Source organism: Tiliqua scincoides, chromosome 6 (assembly GCF_035046505.1).
Source record: "Tiliqua scincoides isolate rTilSci1 chromosome 6, rTilSci1.hap2, whole genome shotgun sequence".
Taxonomy (NCBI): Eukaryota; Metazoa; Chordata; class Lepidosauria; order Squamata; family Scincidae; genus Tiliqua; species Tiliqua scincoides.
This window is the reverse complement of record NC_089826.1, coordinates 1311525-1335853: the sequence shown is the minus strand read 5'-3', so window position 1 is coordinate 1335853 and position 24329 is coordinate 1311525. Positions and strand designations below refer to the sequence as shown.

The window sequence follows — 24329 nt, the reverse complement described above, 5'->3', positions numbered from 1 at the left end:
AAACTGTTTTTCTGCCCAGGGGACACCGAAGGTCCCTGGCAAATTTTTATCATGTGGTAAAACGTTTTACTCAATATTTCTCTTTCAAGTAACAAAAGAGACAAGGTGCCCCTGTGTGTGTGGGGGGGGGGGGTAGGTTGTTTTACTAATGATATTGCTGTCTCATGCAAGTCAAGCATGTGCCCTCTTGGATTGGACCAAGGTGGTCCATCTAGTCCAGCCTCTTATTTGCCCAGGGGCTCACCAGTTGCCCACAGGCAGGACAGAAAGGTGATCTGGGAGGACAGCATAGCACTGCTGCCACTTGAGGGGGTCTTTCAGTAGCACATTTGTCCTCAACTCTCCACAATCAGTAGAGGGGCCTACTTTGGCAGCATTCCGCAGCTGGAATCAAAGCTTTGCAAGCCATTCTGAATTACCTCCTCCGTGTCTTTCAACAGGGGCGAATGTGTTTTCATTTTAGCTAAACTAAAATGTTGCAAAATAAACCCCACAGCAAACTTGCAAGTCATTAATTTAAAATAAAGGCAGCAAAGTGATCGGGAGCAGGCAATAACCCCATTCATGTCTGCCGCGCGGGACTCTTGCACGAATGTCGTTAAACATAATAAACCTCACTTTCCAAAGAGCTGCTGACATCTCATGGGGAAAAGCTTTGGAACGGATTTCTACTTTGAAACCAAGAACTTTATTACTAAGGATGCTTGCAGGGGGAGGCAGCGTTGCCGGCTGCGAAGGGGCGAGGCTCATAGCTACAGCTGGGAGAACTTAGGCGAAATATTTGGAAAAAACCTGGATGGTGCAAAATTGGATCCTAGTGTGAGCATGTTGTACTTGGGAATGGAGGAAGGAACAACCTTAGGGCCAAGTCCACAATCTGGAGCTCCTCTGCTAGACTGCTTCTCAAAGGGTGTAGGCAGCGTTGAACTTCAAGGGCTGTATATGGGATACAGGCAAAGCGCTGATCTGCAGTAATCTCGTGGCCCAGAGTCTCCTCTGAAGGCTTCTTCTCCTTTATACTGGTCCCTTTGTGTGCACCATTATCATGCCAGTGATAGGGAACTTGTACTGGTATGGGGGTGCTGCCCCTAAAGAGGCTTTCTGGCCAACTGGGGTTTGCAAGCTCTTTAAAGGCAATGCCAGACTGCAGGGATGCCTGAGCAGAGTTGTGCTTTTGTGTGCCTTGCGTCTCCTATCAACTGAACCCGGAAAGGCCAGTCCAGCAGGAGCAGTATATAGTCAGCTGTAAGACACTCCAGCACTGAACGTTTTCGCAGAATTCAATCATTTGGAGTGAGGGGTTGACGGTGAGTGGAATTTGGAGCCCAGGAGCCTGAGGACCAGTCTGGGCAAGCAGGATCTTGGGGAGGGGGGGGTGAGATACAGAGCAAGAAAAGAAGGGGGAAAGCAGGACCTCCACCCACACCACAAAAAGCTTTGGCCAAGCAAGACCCAGCATAAAAGCAAGGTGTGTGGCAGCTGTTGCGTTTCCTCAACCCCGCCAGCTGCCTGCAGTCATTTCTTGCAGACCTGCCTTCTCCATGTTGCTTAAGGCAGCAGCAGCAGCCCCCAGGGCAAGGGTGACATGATGACACTATCTTGTAACCCCTCATCATTGTGTCGCCCCTCCCCCCGCATTGGCATGTCACCCCCCCCTCCACCGCATCCAGAATGGCTCAGATTTGGAGCGTATGCACAGGGGCAGGCAGGAGGGCCCATCTGCACTCCGCTGGCTACTCCAAGTGCTTGGGTGGCATAACCGCTGTACACCCCCCCCTTGTGAGAACATGGAAAACCCACAGAGCACAGTGGGGGGGGGCAGCCTGCTCCCCTGCACTGCTGGATCAGAGGTCCATCAAATTGCTGTTACAAATGAACGTCTGCAGCATTTAGAAAGGTCCTAACTTTTCACAAATAAATCACCATGTGCCAATAGTGCAGAGGAGAAAAAAATGGGGAGAAATGTGCATTTAATTGTAACAGCAAAGATGGACATGTGAGGAGGCTGAAGTATGTCCTCCATCAGCTGAAGAGCCATCCCGTTCCGAAGGCTTTTGTGTCTTCCCCTGCCAACCAGGCCTTTTGGTCTGCCTAATACAAATAAGCCATTAAGCGACAAGTTAGCGCAGGAAACATGAGCCAGAAAGCATACAGGCTGAAATCTGTAAACTATTTGGCGTAATTGGTTATTTGCTGCGCTTGCTAGTCTCAAATCATAGCACATATTTTATGGCGTATCTGGTTACCCTCTCCTGGAAGAGCCACCAGGATCGGATATCTCCAGCTGAAGCCTGACAGTCGATACCCGGCCCCAAGACTTGGTGGGGACAGGGAATCCACGCGGACATTCCTGTGGTCGCCTCCCATGAACACAGCCACATCGGGACCTCCCCAGGCTCCCCAGCAGGCATCAGGCTCCCAAGCTGGGCCTTGAGGAGGCTCCTGAGTGATGGAGGGAGGGACCTGCTACCCAGCGCAGCACTGCTTGTGATGGGCAGGCCTGCAGCCCTGCAAATGGCTTCTCTCTGTACAGTTTTGAGTCAGGGGCACAGTCCCCTGGATATTCTCCTGTGCACACACATACCCTAAAATGAAGGAGAGCTGCACAAGAGGGAGGGAGTGAAATTCAAAAATCTGGGTTCAGTTCAGGTTCACCACGGGTTTTTTTAGCTTCCCAGTGTGGTTTCCATTCAGGCACTCACTTTAAAAAGTGGTTCAGTATCTGGCTCAAACATTTGGAACAAGGCTGAACATTTCATGCAGAAGAGCGTCTAAGGCGGCTGCTTGCAGCACTATTGAACACAGTCCCCTGCTAACTGGACCAGAGCAAGGCACTTTTTCAAGTGGTGTTCCTCTTTCACAGCTGCCATCCATGTCAATGGGGTGTGTGCAGGAGAACTTCCCTGGCTCATTTCTTGACCTTCTTGCCAGCTATCTGTCTTGTCCATCTGTTGTAGACTTAAACCAAGAATTCCCACTCTGAGTCCCGAGGCTGCTGGAAGTCTGTTAGTACACCGTGAGAAATGGATGGATTTCATAAGCCAGAAGTACACCTCTCTGTCCCCCCTCCCCCATGCAGAGAGGAGACTGGCAGCTGTGACTCTGGGTGATTTGAGGACTCCAATGAGCTTTCGCTGAGGAAGGGTAGGCTATTGTGCCACCGATCTCCATGGGATGCAACTGAATCATCCACTCTCTCCTGATGTGTGGCTCTGTAGAATTAAGCAGCCCACAAAGGAGGCTTTCTGTTGGATCTCTTTCTGGAGACCTGCCCAAACATTGACTCATGCAGAGACATGAGGAGGGTGGGCTGTGGTCAGAGCTGCCTGCTGTAGAAGCAGCCTCTTTTGGGTGTGGAAATGAACTGAGGATTTGGCTTTATGCTGGTGTTGCTTCTGTGTTCTGTGCCCTTCTTGTAGCATCAGTGCTATCCTTTGCTTCAAATGCCAAGGATTTTTAAATCAGACCCCTCTTGGTCCATTTTGTGTGGAGCCCTGTTGCTTCACACGTGGCTCTTCCATCCCAATGCAGGCAATGAATTGCCTTCCCAATTAACATTCCAGCTGCTTTTCCTGGCATTTTCCTTTTTTTAAAAAACACATTTTCCCCGCTTGGAAACATCAGTCTAAATCAACAGAAATGTCTAACCCTTCTCTTTGTCTCGGGGCTGCAGAAGACACTTGCGGTAAGTCATCCAATTACAGCCTCTGCTTTCCTTGTAACTCGGCACCTGTGGAATGTCGTAATAAAGCCATTTTGGTTAGCAGTGGCTTCTTTTTGGAAACTGCAAGAAGCAGGACTTCTTTTCTGTATATATGTGAAGAAGGAAATTTATATGCAATGTTTCTATGAAAGGAAACCCTCTCAGCAGCTTCAAGGCAGTGACGAGAAGCTTTGCGTGGCTGGCATGTCCTCAAGTGCCATAAACCCTGATTGCAGCATCTCCATGAGGTCAGCGTGATGGAATGTGGTAGAATTCTAAAAGGAGATGCATTTCTTTTCTTGAGTTACAAACTGCCCCTTCATTTTGGTTTCCATCTTATTCCGAATTGCTACAATTATCAGAACAGAGGGTGGTGTTTCTGGAGGAAGGGAGAGGATCAGGTAGCAGGTGATGGAGATGAAGACCAATGCCTGGGACCTTGGAGAGCGGCTGCCAGTCAGAGCGCGTAGTGGGTGAGAGGGATCAGCAACCTGACTCAGTGGGCAGCAGTTTTGTTAAGCTAATCTTTTTAAGCCCTGACTGGTAGGGGTTCTGTAGATTCTTAGTCTTGCCCAATTCCTGCTTACCTTATCCTTTAAGTTGAAAATGGCAGGGATTGAGCCTGTGACACGCTGAGATGCATCCCATCCCATGTTGTGGACCTATAGTGTATTTCCAAAATCCACTGTGATATATTCTGTTTCATTTTGGTATAGAAGAGTCCTGTTGCTCTGGTGACTTCTACATCCCATCCTTGCTGGAAAGTTCTTCTGCCCAAGCCCCACTAACCTCTGCTCCATTGGTGTTGATCCTCACCATCCACTTCTCTTGCAGGAAGAAGAGTGCATTGACTGGTGGAGCAAGTTCTACGCTTCCATAGGCGAGAGGGAGAAGTGCCGCTCTTACCTTGAGAAAGGCTTTGACACTTTGAAGGTAGTCATGAGAAGGAGAGGGAAGGGGAATGGAATGGATGCAGCTGTTGCTTAGGGCTGATCAGGGACACGTGCCAGGAACCTTATGAGCCAGGGCTGGGCCTGGTGAGTTCCCTGGGCCAGGTGCACTCAGGCCTCGGAACCCAGCTCTGGTGCCAAAGAGAACAGGGAAGTGCAGTGCTGGCCCCTGGAACCGGCAGGCGGAATGAAGCCACTGGAGTGACCGGGCCTGGTTTGTTTTCTTTAGATATAAAAAATGTGTGGAACTGGTTTTCTCCTTTTGCCTGGAGCAACATTTGCAGTGCTTCTGATTTGGCTGCAACCCCCACATCTGGGGTCTGGCCTCGGCACCGATCCCCAAGGACCCTGGGCTAGAGGACACCCTCTCCTAATCTAGACTTGGGTAGAGCCATCCATGGCCCCTGACTGTTACTGAGTGGATGTGCCCCTTCTCCTTGCTGCCTACAGTGTTGGAAGGGACCTCCAGGATTGTTCTTAGCACCACAATAGTAGGCACTGGTGCAACTCCTGGGCAGCACAGAATTCCAGAGCAGCAGAATACAGACCCCCCCCCCCCCAAAAAAAAAAAAAAAATTGCCTGCTTGGGTTGTTTGTGCAGCCAACATGCTCCAGTGTGAGTCCTCAGATAGGCACTTCTGTGTAAGCAGGAGAAACTTCACATCCCCAGCGTGCACAAATGCAGGTAAAGTATACAGAGCCGACCTGTACTCCGACGAATCTGCCCCAGCCCTGCTCACAGACTCCAACTCCAAGAGACTAGAACCCTAGAACTACCTGTTCAGTGTCATTCCTGTACCCTGCGGTGGGCTGATGGCCTGTCTTGTACCTGTGGAGGGATGCCGCATCTGAGGGATGCTGGGTAGATCTGCAGAGCACAGAGCAAGGTGGGGGTGTCTTATGTTTGTCCTGTTCAGCAGCAGTTGTTGGAAGCTGTGATCCTTCTATGTTGGCAGCTGTAGCTGCATCCCCTGAGAGCCAGCAAGAATATGCAGTCTCCAGTCTGGGTGGGTGAGTGGTGGTAGGGGGGTGGCCACTGCGATGTTGGGGGTGGCAGCGTGATGATTCTGAGATGCCAGTGCCTGAGTGAGGGCTTGCCTTGGACTTCCGGGCCTCTGCATGAGATATCAAGGTCAATTTGTGTGTATACAGATGTACGCACTGATGTGTGGGTGGAGGAGATAAGGACCAGAAAAGCAGCAATGTCACGGCTGAAGTCTGGAAGCTGGAGAGGGTTGAGGCTGGGGAGCCTTGCAGAGGGGGTGTGAGGGCGCAAGCCAGGGGAGAAGAGCTGCAGTTTTTCTGTGCTCTCTCTTCCTTAGGTCTATGAAACAGAGCTGGAGAATGTAGAAGACTTTGGGGGTCTCTCCGACTTCTGCCACACTTTCAAGCTGTACCGGGGCAAGACACAAGACGCCAATGAAGACCCCACAGTTGTGGGTGAATTCAAGGTTTGCCAACCTCTTTCTGCTCTGTGGATATGTTTGTGCCTGCTAAGTCATCTGTGTGGAGGGCTTACTTGGAAATATAACTGCTTTATCAAGGTTAGATCTAGGAGTTGGACACTCGCTCAGTCAGAGGATGGGGGGCCAGAAGTTGGCAGAGGCCCCTTTAGAAGGGCTTCTGCAAAGATAAGAGAGGCTGTTGACGTGTCTCAGGGTTTATCAGACTGTTACCACCACCCTGTTTCCTATGCTGTGTTTCTGATGTAAATGGTGGGGATTCCACAAGTGGAATCAATCTGACTAGTGTAGTCATTAAAGCAGAGGTCTCCAAACTTGGGCCACATCATATATTTTACACATTTTTTTAGACAAAAAAAAAAAGGTTTTATATAGGGCAGAGGTGAGTGACACATGGCACACTGTCTCTGTCAGATCCGTTGCGAAACCCAATTTGTTATGAGTTGTTTACGCCTGTGCAAAAATGATGCTATTTCCTCTCTGCAGTTGTTTTATGGAATTGTTGAAAAGTCAGCATATGGAGACCCAACTTGTTTTATTGGCAGGATTGATGCTAACATTGAATAATTATGGTTCAGGGGCCTTAAAGCCTGTGGCCCAGGTGCCTGAAAACGAGGGTTGGCCAGGCTGACCCAACCTCTCTGGCCATATGGAAAGGAGTGTGGTGATCAAAGCTTGGCCCCTCCTCTGCAATGCGTGGCTGTAGGACGAAGGGAGAGGGTCAAGAGGCCTTAGAGGACATGCATACCTCATAGCTCCCTCCCTTGCTTGCAGGGCTCCTTCAAGGTCTACCCCCTGCCAGATGACCCTGCTGTGCCACTCCCTCCTCGCCAGTTCCATCAGTTGCCAGCCAGAGGTCCCCAGGAATGCCTGGTTCGTGTTTACATCATTCGGGCTTTTGACCTGCAGCCAAAAGACTCCAATGGGAAGGTAAGATCATGGGGGTGGGAATCGCACTGAAAGCTATGCAGTCTAGAGAAATGGTTGGAACACCATTCTTGGAACACTCTTAGTGAGGAAACCCCTCTCCCCTTTCTTGGAAACTCAGTCTGTTGCCAGCTTCTTTTGCATTTAAGAAAGGAGGAGGCACTTTTCTAGAGGAAGAAGTCCTGGCTTTCCCCACATGTGCTTCTGCTGCTTCCAGACAAATGCCACAGTGCCTGTTGGCTTTCCTAGGTCTGCAAGAACAGTTGAGAAGGGAGGCGGCTTTAGGGTGGATGGAGAGGATGGTGGCAGAGGCAGGTGCTGTGGAGATGAGGTGAACTGCTCTTTGGGCTCAAGAACTGGGCAGCTTTGTGTAGTCTAAATGCAGGGAAAGGCTTGTTGTGAGTAAACAGTGGTGATGGATAAACACAGGTAGACAGACCTGAAGGGCTAGTCTGTGGAAGAAGGAACACATTTGTTCTCAGTTTCTTCTGAGAGCAGAACTAGACATGAAGGGTACAAACTGCAAGAGAGGAGATTCCAGCTGGGCATCAGGAAGAAATTCTTGATGGTCGGGGTGGTTTGGCAGTGGAACAGATGACCAAGGGAGATGATGGAGCCTCCCTCACTGGACATCTTCAAGCAGAGGCTTGACAGGAACCTGCAGGAGATTTTCTAGGACGATTTCCTGCCCCAGCCAAGGAGTTGGACTGGATGGCTTTGTGACTCCCTTCCAACTCTATGATCTGGTACTTTGGATCAAGAGGCAAAGCTCAAAACTCAGTGAAAACCAGATTCTAACTCTAAGACTTTCCTTGACTGCAAGAAATCCATGTACAATCAACACTCTCCTGGCACTAGAGAGAAAGACCTTCTTAGGAATTAACCCTGTCCTGGAGGGACAGCACCACAACTTTCATCATGGCTTGGATGACATTTTGCCTTACACAATATGTGTTTCACATCGCTTGTCAGCCCTCTTTTGTCCCATCTTGGGGAGACTCGCTCCCCCCAGAGGTCTGACAGGCTGATTTGAAATTAATGGGCATTCCAATTTCATGCTTCCAAGTCAGGTGAGTGAGCTGGACCAATGAGCAGGTGGGAGCTAAACCCAGTGGGTATCTGCAAGGTTTTGGTCAAGGCTGTCCTTCGCTGGGTAAACCAGGCAATCATGGTAGTCCAGTAAATACTGGGGGGAAATGCTGTGTGCGATGAATGATCTAGACTCAAGCTCTGGTCAGAAGAATGGAGAATGGGACAGGCTGCTTGGGGGGAAGGGGGTTTCCTCATCTTGGCAATGATTGAGAAGCCACCTTTGCAGCCCTTCTTTTCTTCTCTTGTGTAGTGTGACCCTTATGTGAAGATTTCCTTGGGGAAGAAATCCATAAGTGACCAGGATCATTACATCCCATGCACACTGGAACCAGTCTTTGGAAAGTGAGAAGTCCCGTGAGACACATGCATGAATGTAGAGACCAGCATGTAGTTATTATTTTCTTGTTTGTTTAAAATATTTATACCCCTCCTTCACCCTGGTTATTGGGGTGCCCATGGAAGCCTATAAAATCCCAGTTAAAAACTATACTACAAATAAAACACAGACGTGCATAGATGTTGCTGATTGGGAAAGCAAACCAGTGAGTGAGTGATGGCTTCTGGGGTTGCCTGTAAACTGCTTCCTGCTCATCAGAGCTCATGTAATTCTAGGAGCACGAACCATGGGGCTCACCTGCCTCTTATCTGTGGGCTGCTGGAGATGGCTGTTCTGCATGGAAAGGGCTTTTTCTGTTTCTGGAGAACAGTGACCCCATAGAAATTCAAGACTAGATGCCTGGCATCCTTGCAGCTGTGACTAGCCCCTGTCAGCTCATGCCCTACTGCAGCAATACTTCAGTTGCAGCCCAGGCAGACAGACAGACAGAAGTATGTGATCTTGTAATCATTCTGCTGTTCCTGTTAGCCACACAGAGTAGTGGGAAATGTCCAAATCCAACAGTCAATGAACAAAGGCCTCCTTTAATTTAAATGCACTGTCCTGATACAGCCATCACAAGTCCTTACAAAATGAGGGCCTGTCACCCTAAAGATAACTTTCTGGGTCCTCTCTAGCCCATCCGTCTTTACCAAATCTCAGAATGTGCCATGGTGAAGGGCCTGTGCTCCTCTTGGCCTGTGACAGCACTTCGCGCTTTGCAGAGCCCTTCCCAGTTTTCTTCTCTCTTTGCAGGATGTTTGAGCTTTCTTGCACATTGCCCTTGGAGAAGGATCTGAAGATCACCCTTTACGACTATGATCTCTTGTCCAAGGATGAGAAGATCGGGCAGACCACCATTGACCTAGAGAACCGGTTCCTCTCCAGATTTGGGGCCCACTGCAGCCTGCCCCAGACTTACTGCATGTGGGTATTTTGGGACGCCTGAGAGGGACAGAAAGATGCCTGGACCATCTTTGGGGAGGGGGCAAAGAGGGCTATCCTGTGTTGCACCAGTGTACTTGTAGGTCCTTTGTAGGACTTGCTGCTAGTCTCAGGCTGCCCCTGCCTTCGTTGGATCCAACTCTTGTGAAGCAGAGGGTGGGCAGGAGGCAAGGGTGTGAGATGGGCTCAGGGCTGCACATGCAGAAGGTTCCATGTTCTGTCCCTGGCGGCATCTCCAGCTATGAACGGGCCTGAGGAGCAGGACTGGAAGGTCCTTGGAGAGGAGAGGCACCTTGTGTTGGGTCTGGTGGCAGAGAACACTCCTGGCACTACTGCTGCTGCTCCCTTATTTCCTGGGTGGAATTCAAGGCGCCAGCTTTCATCTGCAAAGTTCCGCTTGGCCTGTGCGCCATGCAGACAAGAGAGCAGCATTCCTCCCTGCCCCTCCCCCACTGACACCACTGTACTGGCGAGGACTCGCAGGAGATGGTGAGGACTTATGTGGGCAAGCTGTGAGACCAGCAGGACCTTCTCAGCAGCTACTCCAGTCTTTTGGCAGCATACATTCAGAAAGGCTTTGTGTGCCTCTTCTTGCTCTGTTAGCTGTGTTTTAATTTCGGAGCCCCATCCAGTGGGGAGTTGTCCTGTGCAAACCTCATTGAACTGGTGCTCTGTCCCCGCCCCCCCGGCCCTTGTGCAGCCCCTGTTCACTTCAGTGCTGCTTGCACAGGATGACTTCCTACTGAACTGGGCCTTTCTGTGATTTTTTAATTTGATTTTTTTTAACATTTGAAGCAATCTTGCCTCGAGCCCTGGGGAGCAGGAGGAGGATGGAAGGGTGAGAAACACCTGTTTTTTTAAAAAAATTTCTCTGCCCCCCCCTTCAGTTCTGGCCCTAACCAGTGGCGAGATCAGCTGCGACCCTCCCAGCTGCTCCACCTTTTCTCCTTACGACGCAACGGCAAAGCTCCAATCTACAAGACTGACCGGATCATCTTTGGAGACCAGACCTACAGCCTCTCAGACCTCGGTAAGCCGTGCTCTAGGTCCAGTACGTCTCTTTCATGTTTACTGAATCCGGGGCCTTGATCCTAGACCCCTCTCCCTCCCATACTCTCACATAGCTGCCCTTTATTTCAAAAGACCTGCCCCGTTGGACTTTGCACCTCTACTGGCCCAATTCAAGGCAGGGCTTCAATCAAGGCCCTCCTGACTGAGCCCATAGTCATAGGCACTATGGCACACAGAGGGACTGTGACTAAAAGTCATAGGCACTATTGAGCTTGAAGCCAGGAAACAGCTGGGGGAACAGAACTAGAGGGCAAGCTGTGGCGGTTTGCTTCCTGGCCCAACTCAAAGGACTGGTTCTGAGTCCTTGGAGTATGAAATGGCTGAGGTTCTGATAGCTCAGGGAATGCCTTCTCCTGCTTGAGTTCCCCCTTCTGATGCTCCAAATTCTGCTCTACGAGTAGTGTCTGCTAAGCGGACTGTCCTGACGTATGGACCCTTTTGGCGGCTACGCAGCATCATGATTCATCACACCATTTTGCTGGATGTTGGTGATGATGAAATGACATCATTGCCGGATTTCCAGATTGCAGAGCTCAGCTGGGTGTTGTGTCACAGCCCCACTGCGCACCTGAGAGGGAACAAGATGAGTCACCACTTGGAGCAGCCTCAGGGATGTGGAACTTGTCTCTGAGAGAGAGGGGCACTGCCTTTTCTAGACTCACTTTCCAAGCTGGGTTCAGGGGGCCACTGAACATTTCTTTCCTGCCTTTCTGTGGCTTACATTGATGTGCTGCTTTCCTGATGTGCGTCTGTATTTCATTTTGGCTTTATTTAGGTTGTGTTATTTTTAGCTTGCGAGCCACTTTTGACCTTAATAGGAAAAAGTGATGTATAATTTGTTTTAAAAAAATAGCATTTTCCAGGAAAAGTCCCATCTCGAGCAGGACGTCTTTACAGCCCTTCCTGTTGAGGAAAGCTAATGGCCAGCCAAGGTGGAAGGAACCAGTTCAGTACCTGGAGGTCCTGCACTGACCAGGGAGGAGCTCTCACCTGTAGCCCTAGAGAATCGCCATACAGGCAGCTATGCACAGAGCCTTGGGCTCCATCCTGGTTCTAGCCCCAGCAACCCCTAATGCTTCTTTCCAGCAGCTCGGAGTAGAAAGCAACCCCTCTGCTGCCCCACCATGAAAGGGGCTGCTTCTGCACTGGCAGGGTCTCAGGATTCTGCTCCAGGTGCTGAACCCCACTTTGGACACCAAATTCCTGCTTCTGCTGCACATTTGCAGCCTTGCCAAAGTCTACCAGCAGTGCCTTCTGGTGCCGGGTGGGTAGCAGAATATTTGTGCATTTGTAAGTTCTGGCCAGTAGAGAGAGACATTGTCATGCAGACAGAGGTGTCCTGATTCAAACAATATATATATTCCATAAGGTGGAGAGTAACTTTGCAGCTGGAATCCATATTTCCACTCATTCCTGGAGAAAGGCAGGTTTGGCTTTCATTGTGGATTATCATTGCTGTTTTAAACGTGCTCCCCATCTCAGCCAGCCAGCTTATGTGGACTTGGGGGAGTTGCTCGGGTTCACCTAGTTAGCTCTTGAAATGGAGTGGCGAGAAATGGCAGGACATGAAGGACTCAGGCATGATTCACTGGCTGTTAAGAGTGACTAATACTTAGCATGTGTGCTGAGGGTTCAAAACACTTTGTATCAGGTATCCTGTGTCCTACTTGCGGTTTGTGGGGGGTTCCCTGTGCCTTGGTTCTCCTCCTCGGTGGCGGGCAGTGACGGAATGTGGTAGTGTGGAGAGATGCTGCCGCAGGAAAGAGACAGATGGGAGGAAAGCCTGCCAGTGCCTAAGAGGGAGTTTGGTGAGAGGAGTCGTTTTGCCTTCACTCAGGTCCTATTTGGCACCGATGGCTGGTTTTCCTGTGTTCCACTGGATGCCTTTTTCTGGGGCTCTCAACCTCTCACTGCCATGAACGTGGGCCATTGAAAGGCTTTTAAGGCTCTTGCCCCCATGTGCACAAGTGTCCATTCCTGCCTTTGTCCTCCAGGGACCCCTTGATCAAGCATGCAGGTTCAAGCATGGGGGGCTGCTGTTGCCTCTTCTGCTCCCCACTCCCACTTTGGTGACTGGGCAAACCAAACAGGGTGGTCCAAGCTGGGCAGCCCTTCTCCTTGAGCCTACTCTGGACGTCCTGTAAGCCTTACAATAGCTCTGTAGGGTCAGCGAGTCTTACTACCTTCCTGCAGAATGGGAAGGGGGGGAATAAACAGAATCAGGGCTTGCTTAGGGAGGGAGTAGCTGAGGGCTTCCTGATTGGCTGGTCAGTTTTTCGTGGGTACTGTGCTGCAGGAGGGAAGCAAAATTTGGGCAGCCTCCAGGCCTAGCCAACTCTTGTGTTCTTCACCTGCACGGCACAGGAAGCCAGTAGTTAAGGTTGAGTTGGAAACCCCCTGCCCCAATTGCAAGGAAACAAAGTTGAGTCCAGTAACAGTCACACAGTTCAGACTGTCAGCAGTCAGCAGTTGGCCCAGTTCAGACCACATGCTCCAGACTCCCCACTCAACTTGCATGTGTTCATCCAAACACGAGCAGTTCAGAACCTGCTTCCTCTCCACTTCTCACTGCACAGGTCCACCCCACATGGTTCTGATGTGTGGAAAGGGCTTTGTTGACCCTCAGCTGAATGTGTGAACCAGCCCCTTGATAGGTGTTTGGCGACAGTTAATGGCAACATGAAGGTTGTGTCTGCGGCATGATCTGTGATGACTCACTCGTTTTGCGCAGGCAGGTCACTGCCTAGTGCTGCATTAAATTGTTCCAATGAGGTCACTCAGGAGGGTCCTCTCACTTCCCCTGCACCCCAGGGGGTTCTGGCTTCTGTCCTGCGGCCCACACAAACTCAGATGGTGCTGCTGACAGGCTCCTCTTGCCAAAGGCCAGGACACTCTCCCAGCAGAGCCTTCCTTTGTCTTTTGTATCTCCCAGCCGAGGGCTTCTCCTGCCAGGCTGCTGGATTACTCAGTAGCTCCTGTTGGATCTGATGTGTGGTCACCAAACCTGGGGGCGTAGCAAGAAGGGAGGGGGCAGTGTCAAGGGGAGTGGCCTGTGGAAGCGAGGAGGGACCAAGCACTGCTCTGGATGCTGGAGGTTCCATCCCTGCCCACTCCAGTTAAGAGCGTCTCAGGGGGTTAGGCTGGGAAAAGACTTGAAGAGCTGCCGTCCCACAGATGAGGTGATGCTGGGGCTGGCTAAACTTTTGAAAGGGTGTCCCACATTTTGGGGCAGAGGACTGGAGTGAAAGGGGTGACAAGCCCACCTTGCCTCTCTCCTGCGGGGTTGTCACATGAGGGAGTGCTCAGCAGAGAGTCTTCTGGCTGTTGGCTGGTGGTCACTGTTGTTTACCCAAAATGCCTCAGAACAAAGCTGTCATGATGCTGCATTGTTCCAAGAAGTGTTGGGGGGGGGGGGGAGAAAATTGCAGCCATCAGCAGTAGGACCAGAGAGGAGCTCTCTTGAGCTCTCCCCTCCCCATTTGTGCCTCCATTCTGAAAATTCCCAACCTGATCCCAGCCGTTTCATGACCTGCAAATGGGACTCCGAAATCGGTGGGTGTGGTGTGATTTTGACCTGGCCTTGGAGAACACTGGGTGGATGGGCCAATCGCCTGGCTCGGCTCAAGGTAGTGCCATCTGTTCTGAGTGTTCCCCACTGTGCACATGTTCAGTTTTATGTTGCTGCCCCCAAGGTGTGAGGCTGACCACGGGTGGCTCCCTCCCCTCCCTCCCCAGCCCCTGCATTAGTAGAAAGCTCTGCGAACCCAGAACAAAGCTTGGGCTCTGACCTTGGGAATGGGCTGGGGGGGGCAGGGAGTCTGGAAAGCAGCTGTGCTGAAGCAGAACCTGGCGGGGCATAAAGTGGATCCACGCAAGCCAAGAGCGCAGAGGCCCTTTTACAAGCCTCATGGCTGGGTCTTGGTTTCATCAGTCCCACATTGGTGCTGTGCATGGGGGCTGGCTTGTTTTTGCAGTGCTTGAGCACGCACCAGGCTGGACGCCGCCTGAGCACTTCAAAGTCCTGTCAAGAGCTGGGCTGGGCTGGGCTGGGCTCCCCTCCGCATTACCAAGTGACTGCAATCAATTGCAAACCCTCTGCATGGCTAGAAGCAGTCAGGTCTCATCCTGCTGCACCTATGATAGACAGAGGCAACTGCCTGGCAGCTGGGCAAGACCTTAGGACTACCTGGCTAGGATTGTCCCCTCAGACTGGCAGCAACTCTCCATGATCCTGGGCGGTGGGGGGGTCTTTTGCAGCATTGCTCTCTGAGATCCTTTGAATCAGAAATGCTATCAGGGATGGAAGCTGCAGCTTCTGATCCAAAGCAGGGGTTCCACCTCTGAGTAAAGAGCCCTCCCTCCCAATGTGGCAAACAGAGACAGGGTGGCCTTGCCTGCCTCTCCACTGAAATGCCTCTGCTGGGTGGTTTATCTCTTGAACTCCAGGCCTAACTGCTCACCACCCCATATGGAGATTGATCTCCCCACAGTAGCAAGGGGGACCAGTGAACCTGGGCTTCCTTCTCCCTGGCTTCATTTTTTGCACATTTTTTATTTGTGCAAGGCTAAAAAGCCCCCCCCCTTCCAGTGCTGCCTTCCCCCTTCATCCACTGCCTCTTCTGCATGTCCTTGCTTGTTCCCCAACTCTGGCAACTGGTCTGGCTTCTCCTTCAGTGGAAACAGAAAAGCACTTGCAAGATGACCAGAGAGGTAGCACTGCATATGCCGACCACAGACTCAGAATCTGCCAGACATGATTGCCTCCCTTCAGAGACGAGAATTCAGCTTTTCTTTTTCTGTGGCTTATTCTTGGAAAAGAATAAAAAAGCTCTCTGCCTCCCCCCCAAACATTTGACAGCCTGGTGTGTGTGTGTGTGTGGGGGGGGGGAATCCCTTCCAGGGTTTTTGAGCATTCCTGGCCACTTCTCCCCTCTGCCCTTTCACTGTCTTTGTGCCCCCGTTAATGGATGCCAGCTAGTGGTGCTTGGCCTGGCTGAGCACTCTCCCACCTCTCTCTCTGTTTTAGAGGATGGCAAACCCCCCAACCCACACCTGGGGGCTGCGGAGGAGAGACTTGCTTTGCATGTACTGCAGAAACAAGGCCTGGTGCCTGAGCACGTGGAGACAAGGCGGCTGTACAGCCCCCTGCAGCCGGACATCGAGCAGGTAGGGCAGGGCTGGGGACAGCAGCAGAGCCTCTACCGTTCCGGAGTCAGGAGCTCCTGGAGGATTTCAGCATCAGGGCCGGGCTTTAAAAGCAAAACAAAACCCTATGCTTTGTTACTGTAGAAAGCAGATCTTTGCTGCATGGAGGAAAAGTGCAAATGAAACATGTTTGCATAATGCATCTAGACAACAGATCAGACAATTCACTCGGCTCCTGTCAGGCAGGGAACCCTGCAAGCCTCTGAGAACAGGAACTCCTGTTCAGCAAAGATGGAGCAATTGCTTAGGCTGCAATCCTATACACCGGCTATTTTCAACCTTTTTCAGCTCACGGCACACTACCAGTTTTTTACTTACATTAAATCACTACATTACAATTAATTGTTAATATAATTAATACAATTATGTTATTACATGACAAAGAAACTCACAGGAAGCTTGGAGAGGAAAGGATATGTGATTATGAAAAGGATGAAAAATGTTCTTAAAGTGTTATGCGAGAAAGTGCTGGCAAAGAGAGGTCAGACTGAGCACAGGGGAGAGCTGTGGGGTGGGGGCAATGAGAGACAGGAGTGAAGCAACTACAGGAAGCTGAAGCTGGAGTGGGAGGAAGACAGAACTTGAAGCAAGTGATTCTGAACCTTTGGAGGTGCGGAGGAGTGAAGGGAGGGACAGTGAGAGAGGTGCTGACTGCAATGATGAGATTTGGGGGGCAAGTGCCTGTGGGAGGGAGTGGGGTGGAGAGAAGTGCCAATTGCCTGCTCCTGTATTTAAGAAAAAAAAGTGTGACCAAAAGCCCAATCCTAGGCATGTCTACTCAGAAGTAAGCCCCGTTACAGTCAATGGGGCTTACTCCCAGGTAAGTTTGGGGAGGATTGAGGCCCAGTGCCCTTCCCCTAAAAGGCAAAAGGCAGTGCAGGGAGGGTCGCTTTGGGGAGTTGCAGGCAACTGTGGCAAGGAAAAGGGACTATCCAGGACCCTTCGAGCAGCCAGTTCTTAGGCTGGTGGCCTCAGCAGACTCACTCGCTTCATACCTGCTTGCCTGCTCCTGACTCCCTCGTTCTCACTCACTCCACCTGCCTCCTCCAAGTCTCTCTGGCTGCCCAATCAGCACACAGAGGAGGCAAGGACTTAATACACAATCCTAGGCGTTCTACTCAGAAGTAAGCCCCATAATAGTCAATGGGGCTTACTCCCAGGTAAATCAGGATTGGATTGCAGCCTTCCTCTTGCTCAGGAGCAAAGCAGCCGCAACCAGCCCCTTCGCGGCACACCTGGGGCAGCCTCGCAGCACACTAGTGTGACGCGGCACAGCGGTTGAAAAACACTGCTATAAACACTTACTTGGGAGTAAGTCCCATTGAACTAGCTGAGGCCTACTTCTGGGTAGACATGCATAGGATTGGGATGTGAGTCCTCTATGTTCTGGAAATAAGACAGAGCCAGTCTGGTGAAGTAGTGAGCGTGTTGGGATCCAGGTTTGGTCCAAGGCTTGCAGTGGGCCAGTCTCTGTCACTCAGCCTGATTGATTTCCCTGGGTTGATGTGAGCTGAGTATTTTTGGCATCCTTCAGTCTCGGAAGACTCTGCTATCGCGCTCTGAATGGTGGTTCTGGAACAGTGTCCTCTCCAGTGTGCAAAGCCTGGGTAAAGTAGATATGGAGGACAGACTGTTACCCATGCAGCAAATCCCCCCTCTCCACGTCGCTGAAATGGTCCAATGGAAAGGCAGAGGCCAATACGGTTGGTTCCAGCGGCGTCGCAGGAGTTGCCAGAACGTGACTGAATACAGCCGCGAACTGCCTCAGGGACTCCGGCTCTGGATTTTGCCTCGAGGTTGACTCCTGAAGCCTTTTCCATAACTGGAGGTAGCCACAAGGCAGTGGAGGTTTGGGGTCAGAGTTTTCCTTCTCTCAGATGAGCTGCCTTCCCAGGCTGACGAGTCCCATCTGCCCGGTAGCTGTTTAGTCGCCTCTTACAACAAGTACAACCAAACTGAGGGCCTATTCTTATCCCCCAGCTCCCAGGTATTCTTTTCCCCAGCTGAGTATAAGAGAGTGGGAAGATTCATGACACCCTGAGCAGCCTGGAGGAAGGGAAGGGCAATATGAAACTGTGGCAAGGAGCTCTCTCTCGGTGTGCCTGAAGAGGAGGCTCAGAGTCTCTTGCACTGTCCTCACATAGCATTAGAAAGCAGTGAATCCAAAATATTGAATCTCCAGAACCCAGACCAGCTGGGTGTATTTCCCCTCGACTCCCAGGTCTGTGCTGGCAGTGTGCTTCTGGCCAGCTTTCAGAAGGAATGCCCTGCTGTCTTCTGAGGAGGCTGTTTCCTCTCCTGTCTGTCTCACCACATCCTCTCTCATTGCAGGGAAAGCTTCAGATGTGGGTGGACCTGTTTCCGAAGTCACTTGGCCCACCTGGACCGCCATTTAATGTGACCCCACGAAGTGCAAAGAGGTGAAAGATCACTCACTCACTCACTCACTCACTCACTCACTCACTCACTCACTCACTCACTCACTCACTCACTCACTCGTACATGTGCTTTGCCATAACAGCATGAGAAGATCCTTTCTGGATCTGCCCAAAGGGGATCAATCTACCCCAGCATCCTCTATCTTTCCCACAGTGACCAACCTGAGGCTTCTGGGAAGCCTAAAACCCCATCCCTGCTGGTCGTGCACAGCACCTGTTAGTCAGAGGCATTGCCTCACCCACCCCGTCCTGTCTGCAGTTCTCCTGTAACCAGACAGGGTTTCTTGTCCAGCCACAGAAGGCTTCTTGTTGGTGTCCTCATGGATTCTCTTGCAGTGCTGGTTGAGACTCTTCCCTGGATGGGAACCGTTCTCTGCATGGTGGTATCAGGCAACTGCTCTCTGGCTCTTGTATTCCAGGCACTGAATGCAGCAACAAGAGTGTAGCACAGTTGTAGCTGCCATGTTGGCCAGGGATGATTGGGGCTCAGGCTATGCCAGATGCTCAGGCCCCTCCTGGGCTTGTTTCAGAGGGACGCCCAGCGAACAGAAGGCCGAGATGGGGGGGGGGACAGGACTGACTGCTGGGATTTGACCAGCCAGCAATACAGAAGGGAGAAGATTCTGCAGGGACAGCCTGATCAGCTCTGCACTGATGTGACGGGCAGGGCTTTTGATTTGGTTCTGTAGGAAGGAGTTGACAGGCTGGGCTGGGGCACTGCCCCCTCCTCTGGAGTGGAGGAAAGGGGGCCCAAGGAGTAGCGGAGAGAGCGAATGTGCAACCTCCATGCTGCAGTGTCTGGAACAGAGCACTGAGCAGCTGGACAACAGCCCCCTCCCCACATGGCTCCCTTCTGCCCTGTTCTAGGGACTGACCCCATCCTTGGGTGTTTGACTTTCAGGCTCTACTTGCGCTGCATTATCTGGAATGCCAAAGATGTCATCCTGGACGACCTCAGCATCACTGGCGAGAAGATGAGTGACATCTACGTAAAAGGGTAGGAGCCACTAGGCAGTACTGCTCTTCCCATAGGGGGAAGTGTAGAGATGCATAGAAGCCTTGCCCCCCTTCATTCCTGGGGGGGGGGCACTGAACTTTTTTTTTAAAGATAGCAGCTGGATCCAACTGATTGGATCCAAGTAAACTTTAATCCAGTCCCTCAGCTTGAACCCTGTCCGCACTGAGGATCCATGCAGCTGCTGTGGCATGGAAGATAAGTGTGGGCACCATCTTTCCCCCACCCCCGTGTATGCACCATTAGGTGACTCCCCAGCAAAGCTGCTTGCAGTCATGTCCACTTCCCATCCCAGCTCATGCCTGATTGTCTCAGACATAAACGAAGCTACTTGTGAAGGTACCTGGGGAGACAGAGGGATGTAGCTCATTTTGTTTTTGAACCAAACTGAATTCACCCCTTCACCCCACAGATCCCCTAGTTCCCAGCTATTTCCCAGGACTCCTTACAGCCTTGTAGCCTGGTGCCACTGGGTAGACTTGCCTCTAGTGCAAAGATCAGCCCCCTACGTCTAAGAGGAAGAAGCATGCACATTGTTCTGCCAGGAAATAAAAGAAGGGTTGACCAAGGAGAGTAGAATGATAACAGCTGCAACCAGGGATAGAGACATCAATGGGAAAAGTTTATGGAATATGTTATTTCCCCTGTTTTTATTTGCTTTGAAATAGACATCTTCACATTTTTGTTTGGCAGTTCTGAGCCAACTGCAGCTGCCTCGCCCACTCTGTGCTGGTCATCTGGATGTTGAATGTACATCTGATCTGCTCAGACTGTTCTGCAATGGCCTGCCTTTATCCTCATTTATAGGATTGTGGCTTAGCGGCCTGAGCTGTTTGTTTGTTTTGCAGGTGGCTGGCTGGCTACGAGGAGAACAAGCAAAAGACAGACGTGCACTACAGGTCAATGGGGGGCGAAGGGAACTTCAACTGGAGATTTGTCTTCCCCTTTGACTACCTGCCTGCTGAGCAAGTCTGCTGTGTTGCTAAGAAGGTCAGTGCCCCGAAGTCAGAGAGCCCTGGCCATTTTCCAGCCCTGCTGAAGTTGCAACCCCACAATGGCCTGCATTATTATTAGTGCTTTGTTACAATATCTGTTGTTTGCGGGGGTGAGGACTTCTTATGCAAACACGACTGCCTCAAATTTGTTTGCAAACATCCAAGTCCTTTTCCATCCTTTCCATTCGTTTCTGTACAATATTCCCATTGCTGATGCATTTTGGGTGTAGGAGTTGTGGAAAAAACAAGCAGGGTATGAATGATGGACACCCTGGCAGTGCAGTCCTATGCAGGTATACTCAGAAGTAAATCTCATTGTGTTCAGTTATTCCAGGGAAAGTGTGTGTAGGATTGCGGCTGGAGTCATTGGAGGCCCCCAGTACTTTTCCCATTAGAGGACAGGAATGCCGCAAAGTCTGCCCAGAACTTAGCCTGAAGGGGCATAGAAGTGAACACCAACAGGACCTTATTCCAAGGCATTTAACCCCAGCCACAATCTGAACAGTTCATTTGCCTTCACCTTCACCTTTAATACTTCAGGTTGACCGTTTATGCCTCAGATAGGACAAGGTTGTTGAGCTTGAATGGCCTTGACGGCTTCTGCAGTGTTCAAAATGCTTGCAGTGACAAAGTCGGTGTGTCATTCAGGAGTGTTTGCATAGCACGGTTTCTGGCACTGGGTATGATTTATGTAGAAATTGGTTTCCCTTAGATTGGAATTCAGAATGACCAACACAAGCCAGTGGGACCTTGACTCACTTCACACTAAACAGACCTCGCTTCAGATTAGATGACTTCCCACTCCCAAGAAGTGAGAACTCCCTGAGGATACTCTGAGCAAGTGTGCCCCCGCTGAGCCCATATTGATTCCTCCCCCACCACGTGTCTGCTGTGGCTGGACCAGAAAATAAACAGCTTGTAAAAGGTCTTTGCAAAGGTAGAAATAATGAATGAAAAGCCTGGCTCTGGATTCGGGAGGCACATTCCTCTCTGGCAATTTTTGATCTCACCATGTGCTGTTTGAAGTTCAGGTTCATTACTTGAGGCCGTAAAAAAGAAAGAAAGGAAGGAAGAAAAAAGCTCCAGGTTTGAAGTTCAAACCCAAACACACAGATGGAAAACTCTGTGTTGCCGCAAAGCCACCTGCAGCATGAGTGGGGCCAGCCATCGGGCACAGGCTGCGAATGAGATGATGCTTTGAGATCTGTGGGGCAAAGCAGAGCACCGTGGACAAGGCCTTCCTCACTGAAGATCTCCTGCTGCTGGACTGGACAGCCTGCATTCTGCATGCTGGGCTGCCATGAACACACCTGGGCAAACCCTTCCTGAAACTGGCTTGGGACAGAAAACACAAAATGAAGAAATGAGCCCCTTCTTCAGAAAACAGCTGGCTTTTTACAAACCCATTTTGTAGCATATTTTGGGTCCTGATGATATCGTTGGAAGCACAACAGGGTCTGATCTCTCCATCAGTCCCCCTCTGAAAGTCTGCCCGCCTCCTCCCTCCTCCCCAGTTCCATTATTGCTTCAGCAGTGGGAGGAAGGGAGCTCAGTGTATGTCTGCCCCCCCCCCCCAATGGCTGCTTGCCAGATGCACAGAGTGAGGTTGAGTGCAGCAACGGGTAAGAGTGGGGGGGGCGCACAAGCCCCTCCTCCTGGCAGTTTGGTCTTTCCTCACAATGTCCAGCTCACGCCAGACTTTGTAGTTGCAAAAGGGAGGAGGTCAAACCAACCCCTCCACTGGGCAGATGTTGCTGGCTGCGGTGCTTGTGTGAGCCAGGCTGCTTCATCAGTGCCTGGGCCGCGTTTGTGGTCCAAGTAGCCAGGCAGGCTCTCTCACTGGATACCGGCTTCCCTCCAGATCATTGTTCCTCATTATTTTGCTCTGAAGTGCAAAGAGGAGCTTGTAAACCATTTCTCAGCCACTGGGTCAGGAGGTTTGCTTCACGCACACCTCGGCTGAGAGGTATGTACAGTAATTGTTTGCTGGAACTGACACCTACAGCCTAATCCCTCAACAGGCCTTTCTCCTGGCTGTTTCTCAGGGGCTTCCACCTGCCGTTGTCTCTGGGATGGGGTTCCTTTGGCTCCTCCTGGGACCTCATTACGAAGACGAATGTTTTGCAACTTCTCCCTGTAATGTTTCCCCAGATGTGGGTCCTGAACCTTTCCTTTTCCCCGTTTGCTGTGATCTCTGCCCAGGAACAGCCTATAGCTCCCCCCCTCCCTTGCTGTCCAAACAAACCACCACACATTTAGCCTTTGGAGACTTTCCCCAGTGTTACTGGAGCTGCTGGTCTGCTCCCAAAGAGAGACATGTCCCCAGGGGGTGGCAGGATGCACGCAGAGGAACACTAATTTTCCCTGGAAAAATCAAAGTAAGTATCTCTTTCACTCCTTCAGGGATACCCCCGTGACATCAATAGCAATCCAACCATCCAGACTTTGGAGACCACACTAGTCCTGTGATTGGCCATAGCACTTGTGTGGACTGGGTAGGACCACGACAAACAAGGACTGTGAGGAACAGATGCGCTGCAGAATATCTGGATGACAGAGAGGTTCTGTGAAGTCTTAGCAGTGGGACGGGGACCCAAACTGCGCTCTGTGAAACCCAAAACCATGCTATCAAAATGCTACCTTTGTCAACCAATGGTGGTCCATGGATGTGGTGCTGAGTCAGGTGGATGGTAACTTCACTGCAAAGTCGGTGCATATGGCTAGGGGTCTTCGCCTAGTGTTGCTCTAGTTATCTGCTCTGTTGCTTCATTGCCAACAACTCCTGAGAAAACCAAGGAGCTTATTTGCATCTGTGGCTGGGCAGAAGACGCTCAGGAGTGACTGTGTCACTTCTCCATTCCTGAGATTGATCAGGGCCTTAGCAGAACCATAGACCCAAGTGGCATGAAAATCTCCCAGAGCCATCAGAAGACCATTAGGTTCCATACATCTCTGGGGGCAGACTTTTCCAATAGATCTCCTGCCCCACTAAGGAGGTCACTGCTGTGTCTTAACCCCTGTAAGAAGTGAGCTGTCTGTGACAAAGTGTTAATCTCTTCCATCGTCATACACTGGTCAGATGCACAGAACTAAACAGCAACAGTGTGGGGGGCGGTTATTACCTGAGACAGGCCCATGGTTGTCATGGTAGCCATTAAATCCTGAGCTGCATCAGGTTCCAGCATGCACATCGAAGTCCTCTATCATCAAAGTTCTGGAGGACTCCAACATCACCCGTGAGACAACCATGGCCCTGATCAGTCAGAGAGGCTGTTGGCAGCAGGATGGTTAGTATGCCAATAGAGCCCTGCCCTGACTTGGCCACCCAGCCTCAGAGACAGACCCTCAGAATTGACAGGTGCTGAGCAGGTGGAGAAGAGAAACATGAAATTCGACTTTGACTGGGATTCTCACATCCCTAAATTCCACGGCTGGCGCAAAGTCCACGGTGTGATTAAGAGGAACGCCTTGAGTGGCCTGCACTTCACTATGCATAAAATGGATGTGGGAATTAGCCCTCAGGGGCTGAAGGAAGATGCTGGGGGTATGGCTGCAAGGGTACACATCTTTGTGTTCTTGCTGCTACTTACACATTTTCTGTGTTTCCTTGTATGTGCAAATTGAAGGAGCATTTTTGGAGTTTGGACAAGACAGAAAACAAAGTTCCACCCTGTTTGGTCCTGCAGATCTGGGACAATGACAAGTTCTCCTTTGATGACTACCTGGGTGAGTGAAGAGGCTTTTGGCCTGCCCCCCCCCCCACTTCTCCTGTTGCTGCTCTGCCAGGCCTCTGCCCCATTCTCCACTCTGCAGACCTTCTTGGTTCCACCTGGAGTGTTTCTGAAACTGGCTTTGGAACTGGGGCCAGTGCACTTGGCGACGGTTTCACCTCAGCCCTTCCTCCTCCTCCTCCAGGTTACCTGCGCAGCCAGTGCATTCGTAAAGTAGGAGTGCAGAAAGGAATCCCAATTCTAGAATAGGATCACACCAAAATTCCTCTTTTTGCCTGGGTGGTCCATGGATATCTGCATTAATTAAATCACAGCTGCATCTTTTCTTGGCAGTTTTCAGTGCTGTCAGCAGCAGCAGCAGGGGCAGAGCAGCCTCTAAGGGGGACTAAATTAAATGAAGATTTTTCTCTCCCTCCCT

The 24329-nt window shown here is 50.9% G+C and overlaps 1 protein-coding gene across 9 annotated transcripts in view; it reads left to right on the top strand.

The window, feature by feature from the left end:
* DYSF (dysferlin) overlaps positions 1–24329 on the top strand; it is a 130987-nt gene that overhangs the window by 94256 nt on the left and 12402 nt on the right. For all 9 annotated transcript variants that reach the window (XM_066632110.1, XM_066632106.1, XM_066632108.1 and 6 more), the window contains 11 exons: positions 4538–4636; positions 5976–6104; positions 6891–7046; positions 8386–8477; positions 9268–9438; positions 10344–10486; positions 15554–15693; positions 18064–18152; positions 19072–19167; positions 20034–20175; positions 23807–23906. In XM_066632110.1, coding sequence (XP_066488207.1) covers positions 4538–4636; positions 5976–6104; positions 6891–7046; positions 8386–8477; positions 9268–9438; positions 10344–10486; positions 15554–15693; positions 18064–18152; positions 19072–19167; positions 20034–20175; positions 23807–23906 — 1357 coding nt within the window. The remainder of the gene's footprint in view (positions 1–4537; positions 4637–5975; positions 6105–6890; positions 7047–8385; positions 8478–9267; positions 9439–10343; positions 10487–15553; positions 15694–18063; positions 18153–19071; positions 19168–20033; positions 20176–23806; positions 23907–24329) is intronic.